This window comes from Chelonia mydas, chromosome 1 (assembly GCF_015237465.2).
Source record: "Chelonia mydas isolate rCheMyd1 chromosome 1, rCheMyd1.pri.v2, whole genome shotgun sequence".
In the NCBI taxonomy this organism is placed as follows: domain Eukaryota; kingdom Metazoa; phylum Chordata; order Testudines; family Cheloniidae; genus Chelonia; species Chelonia mydas.
The window spans coordinates 98520342-98546144 of record NC_057849.1 but is presented as its reverse complement, the minus strand read 5'-3'; the positions used below and the strand labels follow the sequence as shown (position 1 = coordinate 98546144).

The window sequence follows — 25803 nt, the reverse complement described above, 5'->3', positions numbered from 1 at the left end:
GTGATAGTCAGTAATGTGGTATACCAATTACTGGATAACCATCAGTGTCACAGGACTCTGTTGCAAGGAGCCTGTTGGTCTTGCCGTCTGCCAGTACCTGTAGGTGTCACCAGGTGCACAAACACTTACTGGGAGGGGAGCCAGAATATGGAAAATCAAATCAAAGAAAACAACATGACAATAACTTTCATATATGAATTAGCATATCTGGGGAAGGGGGGGTTATCCACTCTTTCACCACATCAAATAAATAAATAAATACATTAAAAAATATTAGCAATTGTTTAAAAATACAAAAAAGTAATAAAAAAATAAACTGTTCATCACAAAGCACAATATCACATCTCACTTGAACGGTCTGTCAGGAAGAATCACATACTGTACATCTTATACCCAGGCTTCCCTTACAAAAATAGTGATATACTTGATGTGATTTTGGAAAAGCAGCCTCTGATTTTGCAGTCTGAATTTTTTATCTGCAATTTTAAAAGCATAAGTAATTGGGGATGCATTTGACAGCACTGACTGATCAACAACTGCTCTGTGAACACAAACTAGTTTGCAGTCTAAGTGATATAAAATGTGCCTATATTTTGTAAGGAAAATGCATAATTTTTGTAGACATTGTCACATAACCATACCAGTGAATCCCATTAGGGCACCCTCTCTTGACTGCCTACGGAGCCCATCTTCATCTTGGAAATCAATGTACACAAGGTCTATAGCTTGTAGGCCAAAAGCCTTTGCTGTGACAATAATTTTTTGCCTGGCGTACAGAATATCATGAGTTTCTTTACTACTTGTAGCACCTAAGAAAACAATGAATAGAAAGAAGTTAACTTTGTTTTTAAAATCTTCTCATTTGAAACTTTTTTAACATAAAACAAAATTTCTTTGTGTTCTTGTTTACATCATTAAAAAAAATAATAATAATAATTGAGGGATACAAAGGTTAACTGACCATATGTTGTAAAGAGATAATTTAAATAGTTTAGTTGGGAAAACATTAAGCTTATCCAGAAAAAATATTTTCTTCGTGTCTTAGTTTCTGAAATTTAGGGTATGATTTGGTTCAAATAATAGATCCTGAGATTGAAGTCAATGGGAGTGTTGGCTGAGGAAGGGCTGCAGGAATCCACCTTCAGTAATCATTTGCTTCTATTACTTATTGCAATGGCACTGAAAAGCGTTACACCAAGAAAAACATTACACAGATGGATATACTGTGTACAAGGAAATGGTTAAAAACCTCACACTGGGAACAGAATTGCACTTTCCTTGGTTGCGATTCTTGTCACAACCGATGTCCTAAGCCAAATGTTTAAGCTTTGGATTTGAAAATTTGAAAAATTATGGCAGATGACTTTTGAGAGGGGCCAAAAGCATTCACAAGAATTCACGAGTCCACAGTCTATCAGATAAAAACATTCTCACATGAATCCTGGTGTGAAAAAATAATAATCTGTTCTCTTTTCCTTAGGATGACTGTCCAGATATGGATTATCAATTTGTATAGAATAACTTCTTGTTAATTGTTACATTAGAATATGTATATACTTCATTAAGAAACTGATACTGCTGAACTGTACTTGTTGCCTTTAAGGAGTTTATAGCTGAATCAGATTAAAAAGAGGCTTTTAGCAGATAATGTCTCTGTTAAGCAAATAATTTACAAAAGGGATTTTGAAATATTTCTGGTTTTGGACGAATGGCATTATCAGTGTAACACAGGTCTACGAGGAGATATGACTGTTTTGACCTAGGAAATGTTTATAATGCATTTATTAAAGCAAAACTTAACAAGGAAGTATTGTGAATGATATCAAAATACATTTCATTGTAACTAACGTTAAAAACAGACATATGAAAATTTGACTTGAAATATGGTTCTTAAGAGAATATACAGATAGTTGGTCATATGAGTATTACAGTTTAAAATAAGTTTAGTGATTCAACAGGTTTATTTTTTATTTTAGCTACAGTGTGACAAGAAGAATAGGGAAAAGTCAGTGTTTTGTAAGTCATCATTTTATCAAGCTCTGAATTGCAAAATACCAATGACATAATTTACATTAATAAAAATTATGCAGAAAGATGGGGAAATGTACCAATATAAGTAAGTGCAGAATCATACGTTTAGAGTTCTTTAGTTATTGCAGTCAAGACAAGTGGATAAAATACCATCAGTATTCTCAACTACAAATGTCATACATTAACATTTATAATAAACAAACAGGTCAGAACCTATGCTGGCTCGAAAATCCTCTCCTCCAAAGACTACTGCATCCAAATGAAGGCCAACTTGGGATCCTATGCTTAATGTTTCTTCACAGACTGCCTTCAAATAAGAACACAACATGAATTTGGAATGCAGGGATAACAGAGACATGTTATACAAACTTATCTTATTATCAAAATCTGGAAATCTTTCAGCTAAAATTGCTCCTACTAAACAAAGTACTGTCACTATTGTACTGCACAGAATGTCTTAAAATGACCCATAGCAAAATCTAAAACAATATGTGTGCATATGAATACATACACTGCAGCTACAGCATGCAATACTGGATTTCCTACTCTTTTTTTCCCCGTCAAATATGAATGAGCTTACCATAATGCCATGGATACCACTATGATTGGCACTTTAGAAATACATGTAATTACAGTAAACCAAGTACTTATTAAATACTGTCCAAAATAAGCACATATTAACAATATGTGCATGTTAGCAATAATAATAGTTTATGCTTTGGCATGTAATGATTTTGCATCAGAAACAAAGACCAGAATATCTTTTATTAAATAAATAATAGTTGGAGGTTTCAACATGTCGTGAATTCCTTACTGGAAGAATTCCTTACTGGAGAATTTAAAATCTTTAATACTGTCAAATACAACTAAAAGATAGGTACAGGAAGTCAAAAGTGCAACAAGTAGTGCAGAGGTATATTAATGTAAAAACAAGCAGCACTTAAAGGTATTATATATAAAGAAATGCATGCCAACATTATTACTATTTTATATAAGAAGATTTTGATATTAATAGTCTTGAAACATACGGTATGCCTAGAGAGACAGATGTAATTACAACTTGTACTACTGGGCATCCATATGGGAGAGCTGGTGGGATAAGAAATTATTATGATTATACAGTATACTTTAAGCTGCAACTCTCCTGTCAACACCAAGAACTACAGTATTTATTAAGAATTCTTCTACAAAATATCACAGTGAAAAAATTCTAAAAATTTTTAAAATTTAAAATCAGATCTCTCTCTGGGTACTGACAATGAACATGAATGTGTGCATCTAGTAAAGTTGTAAATTATGTTCTAAGATATATTTAAGATCCGCAGTAAGAATAAATGTTTTTGCTTTATATACACATATAGACAATGAGGCCTCTCAACAGTTCTTGAAACACCTCAAATGTACAAGTCCTGAATTACTCTGACACTTTTCTCTGAAGCTTTAGGAGAAGAATATTGCATTTCCAGTTAGTGCATTTGATTTTCCATATCATGATCATTGGTATCTGTCCCCTGTAGAAACACAGGCTGGATACTGAGACTGGGGCCCATTTGTATTTCGTGAGCATCAGGTCAGTCAATGTGTAAAGAATATTTAGGAAGCTTTATAAAGAAACAATCTTTATACAAGGCAGAGGAAAAAATACATTTTGAGCTTAAGGGAACCTGAGAATAAAAAAAATCAGGGGTTCAGGCGTTGGGTAGCTTAGAGCTCCAGCGACACTTCCAAGCGCAGAACACACCCCTATGAACACAAATATGAAAAACGATTATTTGTTCTCAGAGCTATAATACGAAATTTGGAAGTATTTTATGAAGAGAATCCATTATAAAAACACCATGATATTATCACTGAAATGATTAAAAGATTATTTATAAAAACAGGCTTATACAAAGTCAACTTTGATAGTTACTAAATAGTCAATTTTACTACAACAATTTGAGCTCTCCAGATCATTTCAAAGCATATCTCATATTTTAAAACCAATTAAATGTAAAAATAAGATAAAAATTACTCCATAGGGTTTTATTACATGGTCTGTATGTGTTATCTGGAACTGGCATATCATGGACATATTTTGGATTTCGTCAAGGCCTTTACATAATAACATGAGAAATAAAAATACTAACTTTTTATGGGACTATAATTCCTTTATTTATTTTCACCTCTCCTATTTAGACAAATTTCTTATTTAAAGGACATAAACTATTTAACATATACCTAGGTTGCTGATAGGATAAAATGTGAACTCTTCACCACATCAAGGTTCCTTACCTCAAAATTGAGCAACCCCATTGCAGTCTCCACAAAAGGGATTAAATTCATTGGTTCTACAAGTGTTCGGCCTTTTAAGTGACGTAAAAATTTGTCTGAAAACTAAAACCAGAACAATATTATAAGTGACCAGAGAAAAATTCATTTACAAATATCCACATGTACGTGCACCTTTTCAGATCTTTCACCTGGCTGCAATGACAAAACAAACAAAACCAGAACTGTAATAAAAAACCCTCAGGCTTTTAACCAGGTCTGTTATGAGGCCTACAATTCTGAATTGCAACATTATCATATATTTTGAAGTTTAAAGGTTTAATTGTAAAAATATTTGCTTAACACCTATCACTCTAATGTAGTTAGATGCAAATCAGTAGGCCCTTAAAAACAATGAAGTATTGATATACCTGATGTCCTGTTTTGTTTCACGTCTAATACTAACATCACTGTAACTGTTCTGCAGATTTCTAAGTGGCATCCGTATTATTCATTACGGCACCGTTACCCTTTGTTCAGTAGGCTTTTCTTCATAATTTTTAGCTTACCTAGGAAGGCCTTAAAAAGGAAGTTTAATTCTTTGAAGACCAAAGCTTTCCAATTTTTTCCATGAGACCAGTTCACAGCTAGCTCTGAGCTGTCAGTGGGGTAGCCCAAATTCCAAAATCTATCATCTGGAAACATACAAAAGCTCTTGCACAGATTTTTCTCCTTTCAAAAGAAAAAAAACCCCCGTATATTGTAAATCTATTATGTCTCTCTGGATCTAGTAATTTGTGAGGAGATAAACATATCACAGGTATGGTAGAAGATATTTTAGTAAATAAAGACAAAAATAACACATACATCCATTTTAAATTTAAGGAATATGCAACCATTAATGGATATCAAAGGAAAAGGGAATTTTAATCATCTCTCCATTCAGTCTCAGTTGGGTAAATCATATCTAAGAGATTTGCATAAATATAAACCATCAAAGACTTTTCATCTTCAAAGGGGGTTTCAAGACCCTATAAGCTTTGTACTGTAATCATCACAGGTCACAACCCTGCAGGAATAAGGCTGCTATGGCAACATAAAAAACTAATGCTTAAGGCTTAGCATAATATTCTGACTAATAGAAAGGAAACTCATTTTAAAAGCTGGCAGCCTATTTACCAGAAGCTGGATTAGAGGTGTTATTTCCCCTTTTAGCCCCCCCCCCCCCGCTTCACCCCTCCCCAAAAGAAAGGAAAATCTAATCACTGAGATCTTTAAAAAGCTTTCGAGCAATTTGCAGTAACTTTACAATTAAGCCAAAATAAATCACAGCTTTTCACGATGAAGAATTCTGCCATCCCCACATTTTTCTGTGCATCATCATCATCTTTTCTGTAACTTTTCCCCAGAGAAAAGAAGTCAGCTAAAATATATAGCATTAAGAAAATCACTGCAATTCAAATTCATACATGTACAGTGTCTTAGGTAGAGCAACAGAAAATAGTAAACTTCATACAGGTCAGAGCATGAACACTGGCAGCAGTGTATTAAAATCATTTCAGCTTTAGTTCTGAAGATCTCTATATGATTTTGATTTTTTTAAATAAAAAAATATTAATGGATGCTAGGGTTTTATAACTTAGCTGAAGGTTTAAAAGGAAGAACTCTTTTTAGATTTAAAACATTTTAATAGTCATCTTGTTAGGTTTCTTTAAAAAAAACCCGCTCTATTTTAATATCTTTTGTTTTGAAGATTAAAAAAAAAGAGAGAGAATTTTTAATTAAATACTGTCCCCTTCCTCTTTCTTTTTATAATTTGTTATAAGCACCAATACAAAAGGTAACTAGTGGAGAAGTTTCAATTAATTTTTTCAAAAGGAGACGATTAAATGTTTCCGGCCTGGTAAAGTGTTCATTTCAGGGAGGGAGGGAGGGGAAAAAAGGAGAGAGTGGGGGGAAACAAAGATTGGGGAGGGGATGAAGTAGCAGGCCTCAGCAATTCTTTCAATTCCAGTGCACACCCAATAGTGTGTTGGGAAGAATGCACACTGTTCAGGATTTGTGGGAGAATTGTCCCATGACAAAGGAGGGAGAGTTACGCTTGTTATAGTCCAATAAGCCATGCCAGTCAAACAAGTACCCATACTAGGGACAAAAGGAAAGCAAGAGATTCTCACACAAAAGAAAACAAGTAAGCCCATCTTTTAGTTGTGCACCAGCCTCCAGGTTTTATGTTTCATGTAAAAAGAATGAGCAGAAAAATAAACAGCGAAAGGCTTCTGTTATTTAAAAAAATTAAACATTATATTAAATTGTGTTATTAAATCCAACAAATCCTCTGTGTTCAAAGATTTATCAAAATGCAACAGAACAAAGTACAGACAGTAAGATGTAAGCTAGTGCTATTTTATTTTCGAACAGGATGATATTCGGTATGAAAATTAGCCATTTGAAAAGTTGGGGGATGGGAGGGAGAAAGTCTTCAGATTTCATACCAATGTAAAACATATTAGGTGCTAGTGAGAGCCCTGCCATTTTGGAAGCATGAATATTCATAAATGACAAGCTATGTCTAACACTTACATGGTTGTAAATCCTGAGAGGTATTCTCTAGTTACTTTAATTAAATGGTGGTGTAAGGGGACAGGGGAGACTGAAGGTACACTATTACAAATGGACAAGTACTGTAATATAGCTAACATATTTGTTTAGTTGTATTTACATATACTATGTTAAAGGCTTGATCAAAGTTAGATGCTGAGATTAAACTAGGTACCAATACATCTTTCATCACAGCTCACATACATTTTAGATATTCCGTACACTTGTGGTTTTCAAAAGTACAGAACTGCATAATGAAACGTTATTCCTTTAGTGATGTTTTGCAGAAATAATGATATCTCTAAATAAAATGCACCTCTTCTTAACAATTAAAACAATTATAGCATAATTAGACCTATTTCAAAGTTTTCTTAAGTAATTTGACATGCCAGCCATTTACATTTCAGGTTTTTATTGGCTGAAAAGTCATTCATGAAACACAAACACACCTGTCAGCAATTAAAAAGGAAGAAATAGAGAACTGTTCAGGAAATAATATCTGTGGTAATTAAAAACACTAGTTAAAAGCTTCCTGTTTGTTCCTCTAGTTGCCCCAAAGAAGTGACCTTTTCCTCCCCCACTCCATTTTTTCATATGTTGCTAACATGTTTTCTCCATCTATAACTTCCCAGGCATGTACATAAAACATATTGGCACAGACAATCTTTTAAGGTGTCAGTGAAGGTTCAGAGTTTGGTACAATGGAAAAAGTTAAATTATTATACATTTTCTTCTGTGTTTTGATAATATACTGTAACATCGATATTGATTTTTTTATTGATTGAAGTACTAAGAAAACTAGTTTTCCTTAAAAACTAATGTTGCTATGTATGCTCGGTGTGCAACTCCAGCCTATGCACATTTTAATGGAAATGTTACACCGTTTTCTTAGCCAGACACCAACACTGTCCCATGATAACAGCAACATTCTTCAGAACGCTAGCTCATTGGTCCCAATGGTTCCTCCTAAATTGGCCCAAGGTCTTCAATCAAAAGCTAAGATAATGACAATTTGGTAACTACTCACCCATCTTATTTCCTCAGCATTTTTAACTTTTGGCAGCATCAGGCTTGAAGGAAGAACACTGGACTTCAAAAGGACCTCAAGATCTTGTTCTGCAAGACCACTGGACACTGAATTGATCCTAACACACTTTTCAGTCTGGCCAAACTCAACCTCTTTGAGTGTTTTCACAACTGTCAGCCTTGCTTCTGCCTAGAATATAAATGTTTAAAAAAATTAAGCTTATTTTCTACTGACAGAAAAACCCGCCGAACAGAAAACAGGTCAAACTGATGAAAAAAATAGAACCAAGAATATAAAAATCTATTTTTTCCACAATATCCATTACTGTTTGCCTTTTGTTAAAGCTTTTATAGCCAGTACCTCAGAATTTTAGTTTTAGCACTTTCTTTACAACCAACAGTAAATATCCAATTTTCAGATCTGATTAATAATAGGACTACTACAGTACTTGAAGAAAATATCACATTCATGTTTAAAGGTATTGCAACGTGTCTAACGAACACAGATCCTTAAACTGGCATCTTTTTACACCCATACTTTTCACATAGCCAAAAATGGAATAAGAGAATTGCATAAAATAATAATATTTCCAATCAATACCTGTATTCTTCTTATGGACCATAATAAAATCATGGTTATCAGTATATAAGGACTTACATGTATATTTCTTTTGTCTTGCTGTATAATCACCCTTTTTATCCATTAAACTGTATTAATGCTTGCAATTGAGTAGACAGCTCAGACATGAAAATAATACCATGTAACCCAAAATAATATGCAGATTTTTCTGGAAACTGTGACTGATAATAAAAAGATACTCCATATTATCAGCAAAAATAAAAATTCCGAACACACATTTTCTAATTGACACACTCCTCACAAAATGGTGAAGGAAGGAAAGTTTATAAATCTGTTGAATACTTGATTTGCATTCAGAATGCTTAAATCCTTTGCTGAAATGAAACACTTCTATTGGCGTCAAGAAAAAAGGGAAGGAGAAAAAAAAGAAAGCACTTGAGCTCACTACTTCCTGCCAATTTCAGTTTCAAAAACAAATTCTTTCAACTTGCCAACAGCCCTTAACAAATTCTCATTGTCAAAATGAACACTTATCAAAAGTAGTTTCATTTGTGAAGAGTTTTTATGGTACTAATAAAACTTTAAAGCTTCTGACTCATGATTGTTTAAAAAAAAACAGTTTTAACAATATACAGCCATTTGAGCAGAAATACTTATCTAGAAAACAGGCAAACTCAGAAAAAAATCATCAAAGTTAATAATGAGACTAATACCAATCAGCGAGACAACACATGACAGTAGATTTAAACCAGACGGATACAAATCTCTGCCTGTGAGCAGAGGCAGAAGAAGTTTCAAAATGTGGTCCGAGTTAAAGAGTGTGAGGAAACAGTAGCTTCCAGTTGTCAGGTCAGATCAGAATAGGTCTCCAAGACCAGTTTAAGACAGCACTGCAGTGTACTGATTTACAAGGCTTGGACTGCCAATAATTAGGATAAGTTTAGACAGAAGCAAGTGATTACTCTCACCAGTTAAAGTGAAAGAATAATGAAGCTGAAGGTTAATGAAACTTGAATCAAACAGCTTTCAGCTTGGTACTATCATCCACATTTCTCCAAAAATTTTAACATATGCCCATCATCAGCAGGACAGAAAAGGACAATATATACAGATCGAGACACCCCTATGCTATGATACAAGGTTACATTCAGAGTCATTTCATTAAAATATAAATACAATCAGAAATGTTACTGCTATTGTGAATTAATTCTAGCTGCTGCCATTATGAAATTAACGCACAGGTACACACAGTTTATTAAAACATATTCAGCTGAAAGAGGGCTCCAAAAGACACCTATAATTGTTTGTCTTCTTCAAATTGTGTTATGTGATGTCATCACTGGCTAATACAAATCCCAGTAAATTCTCACTGTCAGAGCAGCAATAGTTGGTTTCTTAGCTGGTCTGAAAGTTTTGGGATTTGGTGCAGAGTGATAGTTTAAAAACACATTCTCCAAATCAATTTGTCAGATAAGATTATCACAGTTTCAGTACATAATGATCCACTTTGCAAAATAAAGATCTTCCAAAACTGTCCACTAAAGAAGCATCCAATTTTAAATGAGGGCATATTACAGGAAAACTATACAATCTGATTATTATTTTTTTTCCAAATTACAATAATGAGCAGTAGGCATTCTTGTTAGTTGTTTTTCCCCTCAGGCTGTAAACGCCCATCCCATAAAAAGACAGATCATGTCCTTCTAGGTATATTTCCACACAAAACACTTATTAACAGGCTGTTGCTTTTAGTAATTTACATAAACTAAGTGTGCAGCCCTTTGGTACATATCCCAAAATAACCAATAACATCACTGAATTTATACCAACCAACAAGGATGTTATTTTTTCATATTGTAATAGAGAAATATGTTACAGTTTTGCTAACACAGGCGTGCCATCTGTTGGGTTGAGAACAGATTCACTTTCTTAGAACCATTACATTTTAGTACTGTCTGCTTCAGAGACAGAGATTCCCCAGCAATGAAGAAGATTCTCTCCCTTGATGAAATACATCTGGCCTTCATGGTCTCCAAATCATGATTCAATCATGTACATTTTAATTATGGACCAGACTGATAGGTACCAGCTACCCAGAAGATTCCAGGTATTACAGCCAGTCCCAAACAGGATACTCTATCCCTACTTAAATCAATGGAAAAGCTCCCACTGACTTCAGTAGTGTAGGATCAGGCCCATAGACAGGATTACCACAAAATGTTTCATGGGTAAATAGGGGGGAAAAAAGAAGAAAAAAAAGAGCATAAAACATATGGATGAAAAAGGGAAGAGTTTTTACTGCATCATTATGCATTAAAATAGTCTCTAATATTGTTACATAATATATGCAAAAGCTCAACCTTTTAGTTAAACTACTCTCAATTTTTAATAATAGAGAAAAACTTTTGTACTTGATGCAATAATATACATACATACAGGTTATACATAGGCCCTTGATGCAAGAATAAATCTGCTTCCAAAGACTTCACCAATCCCCTACTACAAATGGTCAGACTAGTTAAATAAATTTGCTCTGTTCTTTATGTCAGCGCTATACCATAAGATAATTCTCTTCAATGAATGAATGCATAAAAAAGGAGAAAACCTGATCATTTAATGGATTATTCCCTCCCAAGGTAGTCTGAGATTATTGTAGCCCAATTAGTATCTGGATTCCACACTGATTGGGTGTTTTATAAACCAGAGAGAGACAGAAAGATGACTGACACTCCTTCTTGTAAACAATGATATTACTAGAGTATATCAGAATTACGACTTTCATTTGATAATCCATTCTGTGCATATTTAAATGTAGAGACAGTGGCTAATAAGCACATTATTATATTTGTTCTAATATTTGACTCTCCATAGGACAGTTTGATTTTTGTTGCCGTGTATTGCTACTAAATTGGGAAGATAAAGGTTTCAGTGATGTAGTACTGCAGATAAATCAACCATCACCAAGACACAGAGACATTGAAATTAAAGAAGGGAATATGCGTGCAGTTGGTTCAATTGGCACCCATTAAAGCTAATAACTAATCATCTTCACAAGTTTCTAGCTCTGAATTATCAAATCTGCAAAGAAAACAACATCCGTCCACTTTTACACTCCAGTGGAAGAGGTGGTCCCTCGCGGCAGGGCTGCACAGTCTCGCCATCTGGAGAATAAATCGAGTGTGAAGTACAGTATAGTTTGGGACCAAGCTCCGTGGCGGCAGCTCAGCAGTTAGTTCATTAGTTCCAAACTTCCAGGGATTAGTGCGGCATCAATTCTACTGTCGGATAGGATAAGACAGACAGAATACGAGATTCAAGGAAGAATGTGACAACTAAGAAGGAGCCCCTTGGGCTTATTTATAAAACTATAAAGTATAAACACACCTAAATAAAACGACTTATATAATAGCATTATCACAGTTTCAGAACATCTGAATTAGTACCCTTTTTTATTTTATGTATTTTAAGTTATATGTCAATGTATAGAAATTTCAGCTTTGAAATGGGAGAAATGTCATGGAACTAAAAACAAAACAAAAAAACAACACTCCAAACCCTGGACACAACATTAATAAAGAAATAACGAAACAAAGATATTTGGATTTATGTAAATTTTGGTATTAGGACAACAAGGTGAAGAGTTATATTTTCTATATTCTTTTGAATTTGATAATGTATTCTGCAAGCAAATTTTCCATTATTATAATTGTTAGAGTTGCATCATCTTGGGAGGTTGGGGGAAAAGACATGTATCCATATAAATATGTCTTGTTGTTTGTGAGTTGTATCTCTATTTCACTTCATCTTCCTGGACACCCTCGTCATTTTTTCTCAAGACCTCCAGCCCTTAATGTAAAGATAGAATATGTATATAAATATAAAATAAAATGAAGAAGAGGTTAAAGTCAAAGAAAAACATGAAAATATGTTAAAACTGATGTCTGAGACATTATTCTGTTACCATCTCTTTGTTGTAACTCTTCATACTGAAATGCAAAAATCTGATCTGCTACAATGGCAGACCAGAATGTGTCATCCTCACGAAAGTCATAATAACTTTGTATGTTTCACACAGCAACAGAAAAATTAAATACTATAGTCACAGTTAGAGTTATGTTTTGTGACACTATTGACATGGTTAAAAACATGCAATTATGATTTAACCTTACTTCCCTGTAGTGGTTTGTTTATACAGCTTGACATTGCGGAATCTTTTGTTACTTTCATTAGTGCATGCCGCACAAATCTGGATTTTGTCTTTCTCCAGATTTGACTCGCCAAAGTGTCCTTGGATATTCATAATAATGAATGTTACTCTGGCAAAATTAGTTTATGTAAATGGAAAACTTGAATTTCTTTACAAGCCATGACTCCTTGACAGAGGTGATAGTTGTATAAAATGAAACATTAGGCCTCTTGGTTTCAGGTTTACAGCAGAGAATGGAGTAGAACGGAAAATCATATTCATTTTCAAGGAAGCAAAGAAAAACATCAATGCAGAACAATTTGTTTATCTGCCGAATGTTTCTGAAAACAGTAGAGGTAGTTCATAATACCTATATTCTATTTTGCACCAGTCCAAGATTTGAACAACCTCTGAAAGAATAAATTTTCATTGCCAGGCTTGTAAGAGGAGAAAGGACCTCTAGTGTATGTTTTACACAGGAGGTCAGATTAGATGATGACAATGGTCCCTTCTGGCCTCGGAATCTATGAATCTATGCGCTTCTATTCTTCCTTTGCAGTTTAGGCAAATAAATATTTAGATAATTACTGATAATTACAATACTCTGCCTTCTCTCTTAGAGCCTCTTCCCTGAAGCCTTAAAAGCCCTTTTTCTAATCATTTGTTTTTTCAAGCCCTTCCTCTTTTACACTGTCCCTTTCGCTTTTCTGATGGCGATATTCTTCAGAACACAGTGATTCTTCTTACTGTATGCATCTATAGTATCTGACTCTCTTTCTCTCTGCTCTGCTAAGTGTCTTTATATGCTCTCCGTGGTCTACCAACTTGAAAACTGAAGCAAATTATTGAAATAACCAGCATTATGGACTAACTTGTAAAGTTAACTGTGCTTTGCTAGGAAATTTAAAGCCCTTAGGCACCCAGCATTTTGTTAAATGGTTTTTCTTTCTAATGATCCAACAATACGCTCTTGAACAGCATTTTTCATACTTTTTTCTTTTTTTAAAAGGACAATATATTGAAAAGCTCTCTATGGCTGATTGGCAGCTGCTTGCTGCCATTTAGCCTCACTGAGCCTCCCCCCCAGTGTGTACATGAGTGGACTCCCTGAAGATACTCAGTGGAATCCACCTGACATCATCAGAGTTGGACAACTTCCATATATGACTGTCAGGAGGTGGCTTGGCTTGAGCCTCCACAAAAGTGAGGGAACCAGAAAATTAGAATCTAAATTCCGCAAGGCCAGCAGCCCAGAACCCAGGGCTTATGAATCCTGATTAAGCTTCATGGATGCTGGACTATGTAAGTTTGCTGAAACTCTGCAGAGCCAGGATAGCTGCTGATGAGAGAACTACTGCAAGTGATTTAAATATTTTTACAAATTGTGTGTAAAATAGTTTTTCAGACTTTTATATATTTCATATAATCAAAGCAATGTGGCCTTTTAACTAGAGATCACTATGATGAGGTGTATACAAACATGCCAGTAGTCTTAAGACGTAGCCTAAATCTCTCTTTATGTGTAATAATAACAATACTTTGCTCTCATATAGCACTTTTTGTGTGTGTGCACATTGTATATATTTTGGTTTATGCCTTTAGACTGTGTGTACCAACAGTATTGACCAGTTTTGTAATAAACATCTATGTACGATAGGTCCAATAAGCTAGAATAGCCTCCTCGTTCATGGATGAGATTCTATATGCCAACTTTTATAAACACTTATGAAAGAGATGTAAACAACCTTTCAATTAAAACAAATCAAACTAACACTAATTTCAGGTGGCTGCAAGATGTACTCTCTTTACTTTTTTTCCAGCTTTCTGAGGATGCTTTTCACTGTGTGACAGATTAGCATCACAAACGAAAATTCTTTAGAAGCATTAGTGTTAATTAGTCTTCCTGGACAGTATGAATGAGCTGCTGCATGATGGAATGATGCAACAAAAAATTCTGTCTGATGTAATCAATAATGAAACATGGCAACATGTTTATTTACAGTGACACAGGAACTCAACCATATGTCCTCATGAATTATTTTTATTTAAAAAATATTGCCTTGGTATAATATATAACAAGTTAAAAATGAAAATGTTTACAACTAGGCTTTTTAAAATCAGTTACTGTGAATTAAAAATGCATTTTTTGTTGTTGACACTGTTAATAAATATATCAGAGTACTTGGCACTCTAGCTAAATTTCATGTTAGCAAGAGAAAAGTGACTTGCTCCATGCGCTGGTTGTTGATGCAATTATTTTAAGTGAAGGACAGATCAACTGTCTCAAAGACCAGGGAAGGATTATGTTCTAAACAGCCATTTAGTCATCTCTTCCATTATTTTAACAAAATGTTCAAAACCAAAAAGAAATAATAAATATAGGCAAATGAGGAAAACACAGTGTGAAGGAAATAATTAAAGGCCAATAAAATACTAGATGGAAGGGGAAATACAGCAACTGGGAAACTAGAATTATACGACGCATCTGTTACAAAAAAAGGTAGATGCTTCCGTGATTCTCCTCAAACCGTAAGCAGAGAACACAGAGGGTCAAAATCCTTATCCCTGTTTATTCAGCAATAGCCAGCCCATCAGCGCTAACAAGCGCTGCAGAACTCTGTCGACCAGACTAACCGATGCTGAGGAAGAGTCTGCCTGCTGCAGAAGCGACGGGAGTCGGGAACCTGCACCCATTCTGCAGGCTGGAGCCACGGAGCTGTTCAGTGGTGGGGAAACCCAAGTGATGGACATCCTGAATGCCCAAATAGTCCATCATTCATCCCAGACCTGCTCTCTCTCTCTGTGTTGGGGCTGCAGTGATTACTACCGCCCTAGGGCCACAGTATCCCCTTGTGCAAGGGTGAGAGAGAATCAGGATGGGATGCTATCCTCTTGAAATCTCAAGAACAGATCATACCCTGCAGGGGATGATTTCAGAGACATTTGCTTGGGGTTGGGAAAATCTACTTCTTGTAGGTTCCTAACTCTCTAGCTGACAGTTCAGTTTGGGGTATTTCAGGAGAGATTGTGGATACCTAGTATCTTGCCTTTGAGCTATTATTTTGCTCTTGATCTGTGTGTCACACATGGTGGACATAATATCTGGTAAAAACTGGGCTCAGCCCTGGTCCAAAATCATGCTTTCTTGCCAAAAGCAATAGCTGAAATATTCCACACACCACCTAGTTTTAGACAAAATGTCAGCATGCTTCTGCCTGTGTTTGATTTGTCCACCATCCTTATGTAATTTCCATAATCGCTTAGTTTACTATCTTTAAAATTCTTGAATGTAAAGAAACCATTGTATAGATGCATGTTCTCTGATTACAAATTTCCTCTCATACACGAAAATGGTCAATAGCTTTAATAGTTGCCAAAAAACTATTCCAGGTGGCACAAACATTTCTCTCTGCAGCTGTATTAAGCCTGGCTGTATTAACCCACTACTTTTCCCATTCCTTCTCTTTCTTGAAACAAAACTACCACTAATGTATAAATACTTAAATCTGTCTCTATCAAGTAAGGTGTTTTGAAACAAAGTGAAGCCAACACTTGGACCAGTCACATGTGCTTTTCTGAACTCTACAAATGCTGATTCACACTTCTGTGAACAACCAAACAGTTTTCCTTACTCTATTAATTTATGCAATGGTTTTTCTATATTGGCAAACTGTGTAATGACAGTTAATAACAGGAGCAGAGCCCTATAAAACTCCTTACATCTGAGTGTTTAGGGAGGCAGTCAGCTCTGAATTGCCTCTGTTATTTTTAATCAGTGGACATATTTTTCTTCCTGATCAAGTGGCCAAGGGAAATCACATCTGTCTCAAACTGTTCCTATTTTCTTGGTTCAATTTCAAATTCACATTTGTAAGTTTATCACTGTCAATTTGTAAATGTGTGATTCTTGTTCAAAGGATTTAGCAAACACCAACAGGTCTTTTGGACATAATAGGCTGACAGAGGCTTACTATGCAGTACTCCCTGCAAGAGCTGTTCAAAAGCAGAAGGAATATTGTACAATCTAGAACAGGATTTTCATTGTATGGCCAACATTTTAATACAGAGATTTTCTCATGGACCACTCACTCTCCCTTTTGTGATCACATAATTCACCTGAATTTCCTTTCACAGTCTCATAACATCTTTGTGACAACTACAGTAATTGCTTACATGGAAGAGTAATATTAGGAAAGTATTTAACATAATTTTAGTTGTCTTAATTCAGTTTAGAATCTTGAAATAAGTAGAAGCCAGTACCATGTGACCAGCCAGCTCTCCACTGACCACAGTGTGGGAAACTGATCTAGAGAGCATTACTTTAAACTGCTATAGCCTTTCTCTTGCTTCAAAAGAAGACTTCTCTCTGCCTTATGGATCTACTTCTCTGTTAATAGTTACTTTAATGAAGATTCAGGGCTAGATTCAGACTGAGCTGGATTCTACCTCAGTAATCCAGGGTGCAGGGCTCCATATGGTGGAAAATCCACTTGGAGAGGGGTTGTGGTGATGCAAGGAATCCACAAGTTCCATTTGCTATGAGCCAGTGCATCCGAAACATTAGGTTTAGCACATCCTCTGGGCAGCCTCTGCTGGCAGGGCTCCTACAGACTTCCACTGACAACTTAAAATTGCTCTCCCCTCACAGAACCTCTGAATGGAGGGACTACAGGGCCAGTGCCATCCACCCTTCACTGTCATGAACATCTCGGAGGTGCAGCAAACTGCATCTCCCTAAACAAGCAGTGACAATCTGAGCCTCCAGGGTATAAAACAAAATTAATCCTATCGTTCACCATTCATGGCAAAGGGTAAGAATCGCTCATTACAATTTCATTTGGTTTTCTATACGCCAAACAAAATCTGATGATGCACTCCCTTTCCCTGCCTAGAACTATAAGCAAAGCCTAAGGACCGATTGAAAGCCTTCTCCTATAAGAGACTGGCAGCTGATGAGGTGAATGCTTGATAGGACAACTCTCCCCAGTGCCAATTTTGTGTGTTGTATATTAGCAGGGTAGAATTACATACATCTTATGGACTAGGAGGTAACAAATTTTGATTGTTTATCTGAGAGTTTTTCAAAACTTTCTGCTGGTCCTCATTTAAATATTCCTCTCTGCACTGGAATAAATCCAGTAAATTCTTTGAGCTTTACTTCATCCCTTTTTTCCTCAGGAATTACCTTAACTGTGAATTTCCTTTTGATGGAATCTATTATTTTAAATTATTACATTGTTTTACAGGGCATTAGTTACTATAGCATCTGGACATACTTTACACGGCTTAAAGATAGGTTTATGTACCTGTCCTAGTAAATGAAGTAGATAAACTATTGTTCTCAATCTACATCCCACAGTTGTAAGTCACAGTAGAATGAGATACCTGGCCAGTCATTTAAGTACCTGAGATTTCAGATTTAATGCAAAAATGTGTGTTTTGAATATGTTTGTAAAAGCAGCCAGGTTCAGAGTTAAATGTAGATCAGAGTGAATTCCAGAAGTATGATCTTGCTACTAAGAAAGCCCAGCTTCTGGTTTCACCAGAGTGAACCCATTAGAGTCACTTCACATTCTCTTACAGTTGTTACCATCATTAGAATTCTTGCTTGTTTCAACTTTAGCAGCTAGAATTACACCTAGAGTCTGTGTTTCAAAACAGGCCTCCCCAGCTACTATTTTTCCTTTGCTGGAAAGTTACTTAAGCATACAGAGTACTTAGAAGATGCTTTTGGCCCCAGTAGTAGGACAACTAGCTAAACAGCTGATTAGTTACTTATACAATTTTTGTATCATCTGTATCACTCCTTTCATGGGAATTTCCTGGGACTGAATTTGCAGAACCTTTTACTGGCATTTGCAGAACCTTATACTGGTGGTGTTAGATACATTGAAATCCCAAAATATATGAATTTCATTTATTGTATCAGTCCCTCACACCTCAGACTCAGATTTCACAGGTTCAGCTTTTGAGCTATATTTTCCTCCATTTATGGGCTGGTGCTTCTTTGCAAATCAGTGTCAATAAGAGACTAAATGTCACCAATCAGTTTTGGATTCTAACATTTGTAGCAAATCTGTGCTAATAAATCTTAGGACTCATCTATATAGAAGTTTTGTATGTATTTAAATATATTGGTTTAGAAGCCAGAATAGTTAAATCAGTACAATCCCCTAGTGTGGTTACAGTTATACCGTTAGGAGTTGCTTATAGCAATATAGTTTATTCTTGTAAATTTATATGAGCACCTTTATATAAAGAACTTTTTACACTCTATAGGGTTGCTTCAATTTAATTATATTGGTTTTAAACCAATTTAGGTAAAACAGGTACAAAAACTGCAGACCAGTTCTTAAATTCAAGTCAGTGTTCACAAGTCTGGCATAATTCATATTTTAAGTTTCAAACTCCCTTTATTGTTGTTTAATCACCTGGATTTAAACAAAAATTATAGGACTAGCCATACCAGCTAACTAAAGATCTGCCCCTTTGACTTGATCTTAACTTGCTCCTTGAACTTGGGGAAGGGTTGCCAATAGACTCCTGTAAGATCTGTCCTGATTTTCCTTAAATGCATCAGCATGCTTTCCTTTTATGGCAGCCAGTATTGCTGTACTAGCATTTGACAGGATTGCCCTTTATTGCAGAACTGATATTGTATTTTATTTTGCAAACTGCACGTGACATTTTTTTCAAACCTCTCAGATATTTCCTGCATCTAATTAGAGTCCCTTTTCTCATCACGAGTATTAGATTCAGAATTATACTAATAAGATTCAGGAGATTTTCCTTCCACTTTCCTCAGAAGTGGTTGTTTTTACCTCTGTCCTGCTGTATAATTCTAGTTCTGTAGTAAGCTGCACAGTCTCACAAAGTTCCTCTGCCTCCATTTGTCAATTTTAATTTGTAGTCCTCCTCCAGTTGGGCACCAATATATCAGCCCATTGCTAGTCCATCCCAGGTAGATGCTCTGGTATGTAGTTATGCTGTCAGCTACATCAATCTGTACAGGTTCTCTGATAGCTCAGGTGAACTTCTTTCCTCCTCCTCCTTGCTCTTAGCTGGACTCTGACCTACTGAACCTGATGACTGGCCCTCAGACCATTTTATCAAGGGCTTGCACTAAGTCTGGAGAACTCAGTTTCTTTTCTGTGGATAAAATCTGCAACAGTATCAGACCTAGTCCACTTGTTACCAGATAACTCCTCACCCTCTTCTACCCCCCACCCATTAATTTGGCATGCAATGTTACATTAGGCTCAATAAACTTCGGAGGAAGACCTCCCCTCAAAGGCAGTAAGTTTCTGCAGCACTTGAGACGGGACAGTCTGATCTCCCCACTCTGAGCCCTGCAGAATGCTCTCACATCCAAGGACACTGTGTTACAACATAGAAAAGCCTTGTAAAATGTGTGCCTTTTGCGAAGTCTCTTTCTTTTCCCATCCCTCGTTCAAACTGTTAACTTCCAAAGCGGTCTGAAAACTTAAGAACCTGGGAAATCACTTTGAACAGAATATCTGAAGGACCTCTTGGATATTTCTCTGTTAGAAAATTTCACGGTGGTCAAAGATTTCTTTCTTTTTTATTTCTTGGAAATGTTAAGGTCGCTAATTTGAAAATAATAGGTCTTGGTCACTGCAGTTAACTTCTTTTTCTTATTTCACTGCTTGTTTGTCTCTTCATGATCTTCAGCTAGCCTCTTTTAATATAATTCTCATTTCCATCTGAGTGACTTGATCTATGCTTTAAGATCATCTTTCATATGTTGCTTATTTGGCTTTATATTTTCTTGACCAGGTTTCACAGCTTTCAATTCTGTGTTGGCAGTTTCTTGGCCAGCTTTCACTTCCCATTGACCAGCTGTAATTTCTGTCTGAATATAAGCTAAGTCCTCCATCTCCGTTCAAATAAAAATCAGTCAACCTTTCCAACTAAAAAATAATGATCATCCACTCAAACACAAGCTTTGTAACAATTTCCAAGTGGTCAGGAATAATAATAAATTATGGTAGTCTATTTTATTTACAGTAAACTGTAGAATAGGATTTGAACATAAATGTATATTAAATTAATAAAATAGCACAGCTTTAGTCCATTTATTCACAAAGAGCAATTTTTTCCAAGGAACAAATGCTGTATTTCTCAGACAGCATATACACACTCCTGTTCCACTCCAGTTTGTTTGTAAGTGCCTATTCTAGAGATAGTTATATAAATGTTAAACAACAATGGCAACAGTATCAAACAGCCCCAACCAGTTTGAGCCCTACTTTCTAGGTGCTGTTTAAATCTATAATGAATGATAGACCCTGCCTCAAAAAGCTTACCATCTATGAATTCTGCGTGTCAAATACTCAGCTCAGCTATTTTGCCTTGGGAGGTTATACGAGTAGTTTATCGCCTTTTTGTCTAGATTCTCTTTATCTAGAGATGGCTTTCACCATTAAAGGAAATCCACTTGAATTTAAGTGGTTTTAGTGAACCTTCCTCTTAAAGACAATGATGTGTTGAGTATTTTCAGGGCTTGTTAGTTAACCCAATTTAACTTTTAGGCAGATATTTTTGTTGAGGGGATTCCTTTCCATTTTATATAGAACTTGTTTTATTCAGTACCTGCCAGTTCTACTTTTTGGTCTCTGCCACAGTACATTCTATGGGAAGAATGCAAACAAAGTATTAGAAATGTCTTGTTTCCATTTTTCTCTTCTGCCTTCTTGACTCCCAAGCATCTCATAATCTTCACATGCTTTAGCTATATTTCTTTCACCAATACTAGACAAACAAGTTATTGAAGTGTTTTTGTTTGTTTTTGCCATTTCCCCCCTTGCCTCCAGTTGATGTTTGTAAAGCATTTAACACTCCACCAGGCGGGTTAATTTACTATACTGGTAAATCAGGCTATTTGGAGTATCTTGAAACACTGACATGTTTTCAGCTTGAATATCAGATGTCTCCATCCCAAAGGAAAGAATTCTTGCCAAAGCTTTGTTTATATCGATGCCAGGTGCAATCTGGCACAACAGTGGTAGTGACACATGAACACTAAACAGTTTGTAAAAATTACGCTTCCAAGTGAAATCTGTATGCCATATACAAGAGCCAGGTAAAAGTCCTACTATTCCACTAGTCTAGTGCAGAAAGTATTCCTTAACAGAAGAGCAAGGTATTAAACTGGCTTCTAGGATCTTTTTACCATTATTGGTGACTTCTGAACTTCAATTTCTTCACTGAAAATTGTTTTTATTTTGCTTCTTTTAGACTTTTCATAGCTGTACTGAGCAGAAATATTGTAAAATATTTTTAAATAATTACTACACTTATTGCTTTATTTTGTTTATGGAGCTTATGTTTACAACACACAAAAGAAGCATCTCTGGAGGGCTTTTCCATCTTATCCCCTGCAGCCACCAATCCTGATTCAGTAGAAATCTGACAGACATACTTAGTGCTGCAGCACTGATGTGCCTTGAAAAAGATTTGCCAGATTGAACTACATCCCAGGTCAAAGATAAGCCTGCACTCACGAAGGTGCTCCACGCTAAGGTAAGGGTTAGGTTACTAATAGGCTGGTTATTAAATTTAAAATTTAGGGTCAGAGTTCCTAGACACAATGGTGGTAAAGGACCATGTGAAATGCAGCCTTTCAGAATAGGTTATTTAATGAACATGGCTTTTGTTTTGTGATTATATTCTAAGTGGGCAATATTGAAAGATTAAGGGCCAGCTGACATAAATCAGCATACAACGGAGCTACAGCAATTTACATGAACTGAGGATCTGGCCCTTAGAAATAAATTACACACTGGAGCAGCACAGCAATTCTTAATTTAATCACAAGAACAAAATTAGGACTAACTTGCTATCACTGTTATTATTTGTATTATAGTAGCACCGGTCCTATAGAGGCTCTAAGCACTGTATAAACATATATAATAAAAGACAGACAGTCCTTCCCTAAAGAGTGACAGAAACAAGTGGAGGGAACAAGTAGAAGAGAATGTTTTAGAAAGACTAGTTGTGTGCACAATCCATAGGTGTCATAAGCAAGTAAGTAGCAGTAATATTAGCCGTGATCAGCTGGCAGGTTCTGTAGGTATCACAGCAGCAGTGAGTCTTAAAGAGAGATGTGAAGGAAGATAACTAGCAGTTGTATGGAGTTTTTCAAGTCGTTTTCCCTGGGTGTAAGGGGCAGCATGAGATACAGTGTCTTTAAAATATAAAACAATCAATTTAATTCTTGAACTCAAACTTAAAAAATCATGAATTTTGAATCAGTGCCTCAGTAGAAATGGAAAGACTCAAATTTGCAGATGGTAAGTTCCTGGCTGAAGTCTGAAGGGTCTATATTATAATGGGAGAAAATATGACTATGTACACTTTCTTCCTTTGTCCATCTGCCACTCTTATGGTCTACTGTGGGGGTGATTATATTTAAATTTGGACCGTTTGCAGTCTGATTTCTCATTTCTGCAATTATGTTTGTCACCAAAAAAGTATAAACGGGTTTGAAAAACAACGGCAATCATGGTATTGTGTGACTTACTAAATAATGGAGTCACTGCAAGGCAAGGCAGACTTCCATGGGAAAGATCTACTCACATCTACTACTAGAGTGTATGATGTCGTTTCTAGTGGCTGTGTGTGTGTGTGCATACTGGGGAGGAGGGTATATTTACAAAGTTTGTTGGTATTTTCTGGAGTTGAAGATGTAGCAGCAGCCATAAAAGGAGAGCAAAAAATAATTACTGCAAATCAGATACTAACACTAATGTTAAATATTTAATGTATTAATATTTAAATGTTATGTAAAGAGCCATCTTATTTCACAGCACTCCATTGTTATCCCTTCTTTATACAGGAAAATTATATGCTAGTGATTGTGTTTGCCAGAGTTTTCTTCTCCCTTATCATCCTACAGCAAAAATGTCTGACAAACCATGGTAACTACCAGGAAACAATGAGGCAAAATGAAGTGCTAGTCATAGCCAGAATGAAGACCCAGCTTGTATACGTCTTCCTCAGTCCATATTCACCCTCAGTAAAAATTATGTATGTACATAAAAACCCACATACATACATATCATTGACCTCCCACGTAAACAAACTATGGCTAGTATTTTCTTCTGGTCAAACCTCACCTCATTGTCTACTGTAAAAAAGTAAAACATCCCGCCCCCAAAAAGAGAATGTGAACTTACCATAACCAGCAGCTTATAGCATTCTGGTTGGAAAGTGTCCAGTGGCAGTCTCTGTTTCAAGAGGAAACCTTTCCCCCTACTCCAGGGGCATGGAGTGTGGTTCTACTGCATAGAGTGGGGGGCTGACTTTGGGAAGCCAATGCAGGTGGCCAGCACCCCGTATGCAATGGCGTATAGCTGTATGAGGGCTCCCTATCTGCCAGCATGTCAGGTTTCCTTGGGGATAAGGGTCAAGTCAAGAGAGGAGCATATCTATGAATACACTGTTCATGCCCCTCCTGGAGGAGTGCACAGACTACTTTATCTGAGCAGGTCTGCCCTACCAGGACTAAAAGTGGAGAAAGTGAAGATCTCCATGGACCAGGGTGGGAGAGGGACATTAATGAGGGGCATGGATGGATGCAGCTGCCCTCCTACATTCCTGCTCTCTCTCCTCTGCTGCACCCCATCCCTTCTCATCCACCTGCCTCCCCTTAGTCGCTCACCCCACCTCCCCCACACAGTATTAAACTCCAACTGGGCTGGTTAAACTCCAGGAGCAGGAGAGTGAGCAGGGATGTGTGCAGGTGAGATCTGGGTTGGTATCATCAGGATTGTGTAGTGGGAGTGGCAAGTGGGCTCTGTCCCAATGTGTCAAGCCACCAGCAATTGATTGGCTCCTTCAGCCTCCACTTTCTGACACACCTGGGTTTATAGCATCATGAGGAGAGTTTGATGATCCTATGTTTCTGTACCCAAAAACTCAGCTCCGCTGATACTGCTGTCTCAGTGCAAGAGGGATTCAAGGCATCAGTGCTGAAGAAGTGCTTCAAGTGCTGATGCTGGGTGCAGAGGGCGAGGACTGTTCCCCACTGAAGGCTCAAGAAGGAGCTCTGGGGTCTTCCACACCAGACCTCTCACCCCACCATGCAACTATTTCCTCAGATCCCCTCTACACCCCCATTGAATGGCCCTGCGTCTCCAACGCTCCAGTCACCTTACGTGAGTCCCGAAAACCCAGGCTTCCCTTGATACACGGCCTTCACTTCTCTTGGCTCTCAACAGGGCTGCTGCATGGTGCCCCAAGGAGCCAAGGCAGCAGCACTGAACATTGCTTCTCCTTCCTCCTGATCCCTGGTGTGCTCCCCATTCTCCCCCCAGGCCCTCCATACCGTCTCAAAGACCCCTTTGTCCTCAACAATCCTCCAGTTCCCGGCCCCCGTACTCCTTAGTGCCCAGGCTGTTTTCCAGGGAGCCAGTCTAACAGCACTGAAGGGTAGAAGCAGCTGGCCGAACCTGTCAGTTAGCTCAGCTTTTCCATGCAGAAAGGGAAAGTAACAGTTCTTATGTATACATTTTAAGAGGGCCCTAAGTGTGAGATGTTATGGGAATGAATGTGTGTGGGTGCTTTTAGGGATTGTGATTCTTTAACTAGAGGAGTCTGAAAAACATTATAATTTGAGGGGAAATTTAAAAGGGGCTCATTTTAAAATGTCATTCTGTCAGAGTTGGAAAATATTTAAGCAAAAAATACATTAAAAAAAAAACAAACAGAAAATTCAACTGGCCCATAAGAAAGAGTGACTTATTGGAGACTAAACTCAACTAATAAAGTATGACAGCATGGGATTTTAGTTCTGTATATCTGCACTGCATCTGGGAGTGAGCCTTCTAGCCTGGACTAATAGACTTGTGGTAGCGGGGCTCACACTAGCTTGAGACATTGCGACTTGGACTGGACCTTGGGCTCTCAAACCTAGATATGAGGGTCATAATAAAGTAATGACCCTGAGTATCACCTCCTTTCCTTATATCTTTTACTTTTCTTTTGTTTTTCCTTCTAAATTTAGATTATGTTATACTTTGTGGGTCATATTTATCTTTCATAGAAATGTTCTCAGTCCAATATAGCACGTAGCTGGATAGTGCAGTATAAATTCCTCTTCTCTATT

At 36.7% G+C, this 25803-nt stretch overlaps 1 protein-coding gene and 1 long non-coding RNA gene across 4 annotated transcripts in view; one reads left to right on the top strand and one right to left on the bottom strand.

Moving 5' to 3' along the window:
• The window catches only part of CLYBL (citramalyl-CoA lyase), a 222111-nt gene that overhangs the window by 22211 nt on the left and 174097 nt on the right, over window positions 1-25803 (bottom strand). For all 3 annotated transcript variants that reach the window (XM_043535105.1, XM_037896412.2, XM_037896411.2), the window contains exons 3-6: window positions 7910-8098; window positions 4306-4407; window positions 2245-2338; window positions 642-809 (exon numbers count right to left, since the gene is read on the bottom strand). In XM_043535105.1, the coding sequence (XP_043391040.1) occupies window positions 642-809; window positions 2245-2338; window positions 4306-4407; window positions 7910-8098 (553 nt within the window). The remainder of the gene's footprint in view (window positions 1-641; window positions 810-2244; window positions 2339-4305; window positions 4408-7909; window positions 8099-25803) is intronic.
• The window catches only part of LOC119565919, a 122506-nt gene that overhangs the window by 56913 nt on the left and 39790 nt on the right, over window positions 1-25803 (top strand). The gene's annotated exons all lie outside the window — the stretch shown is intronic.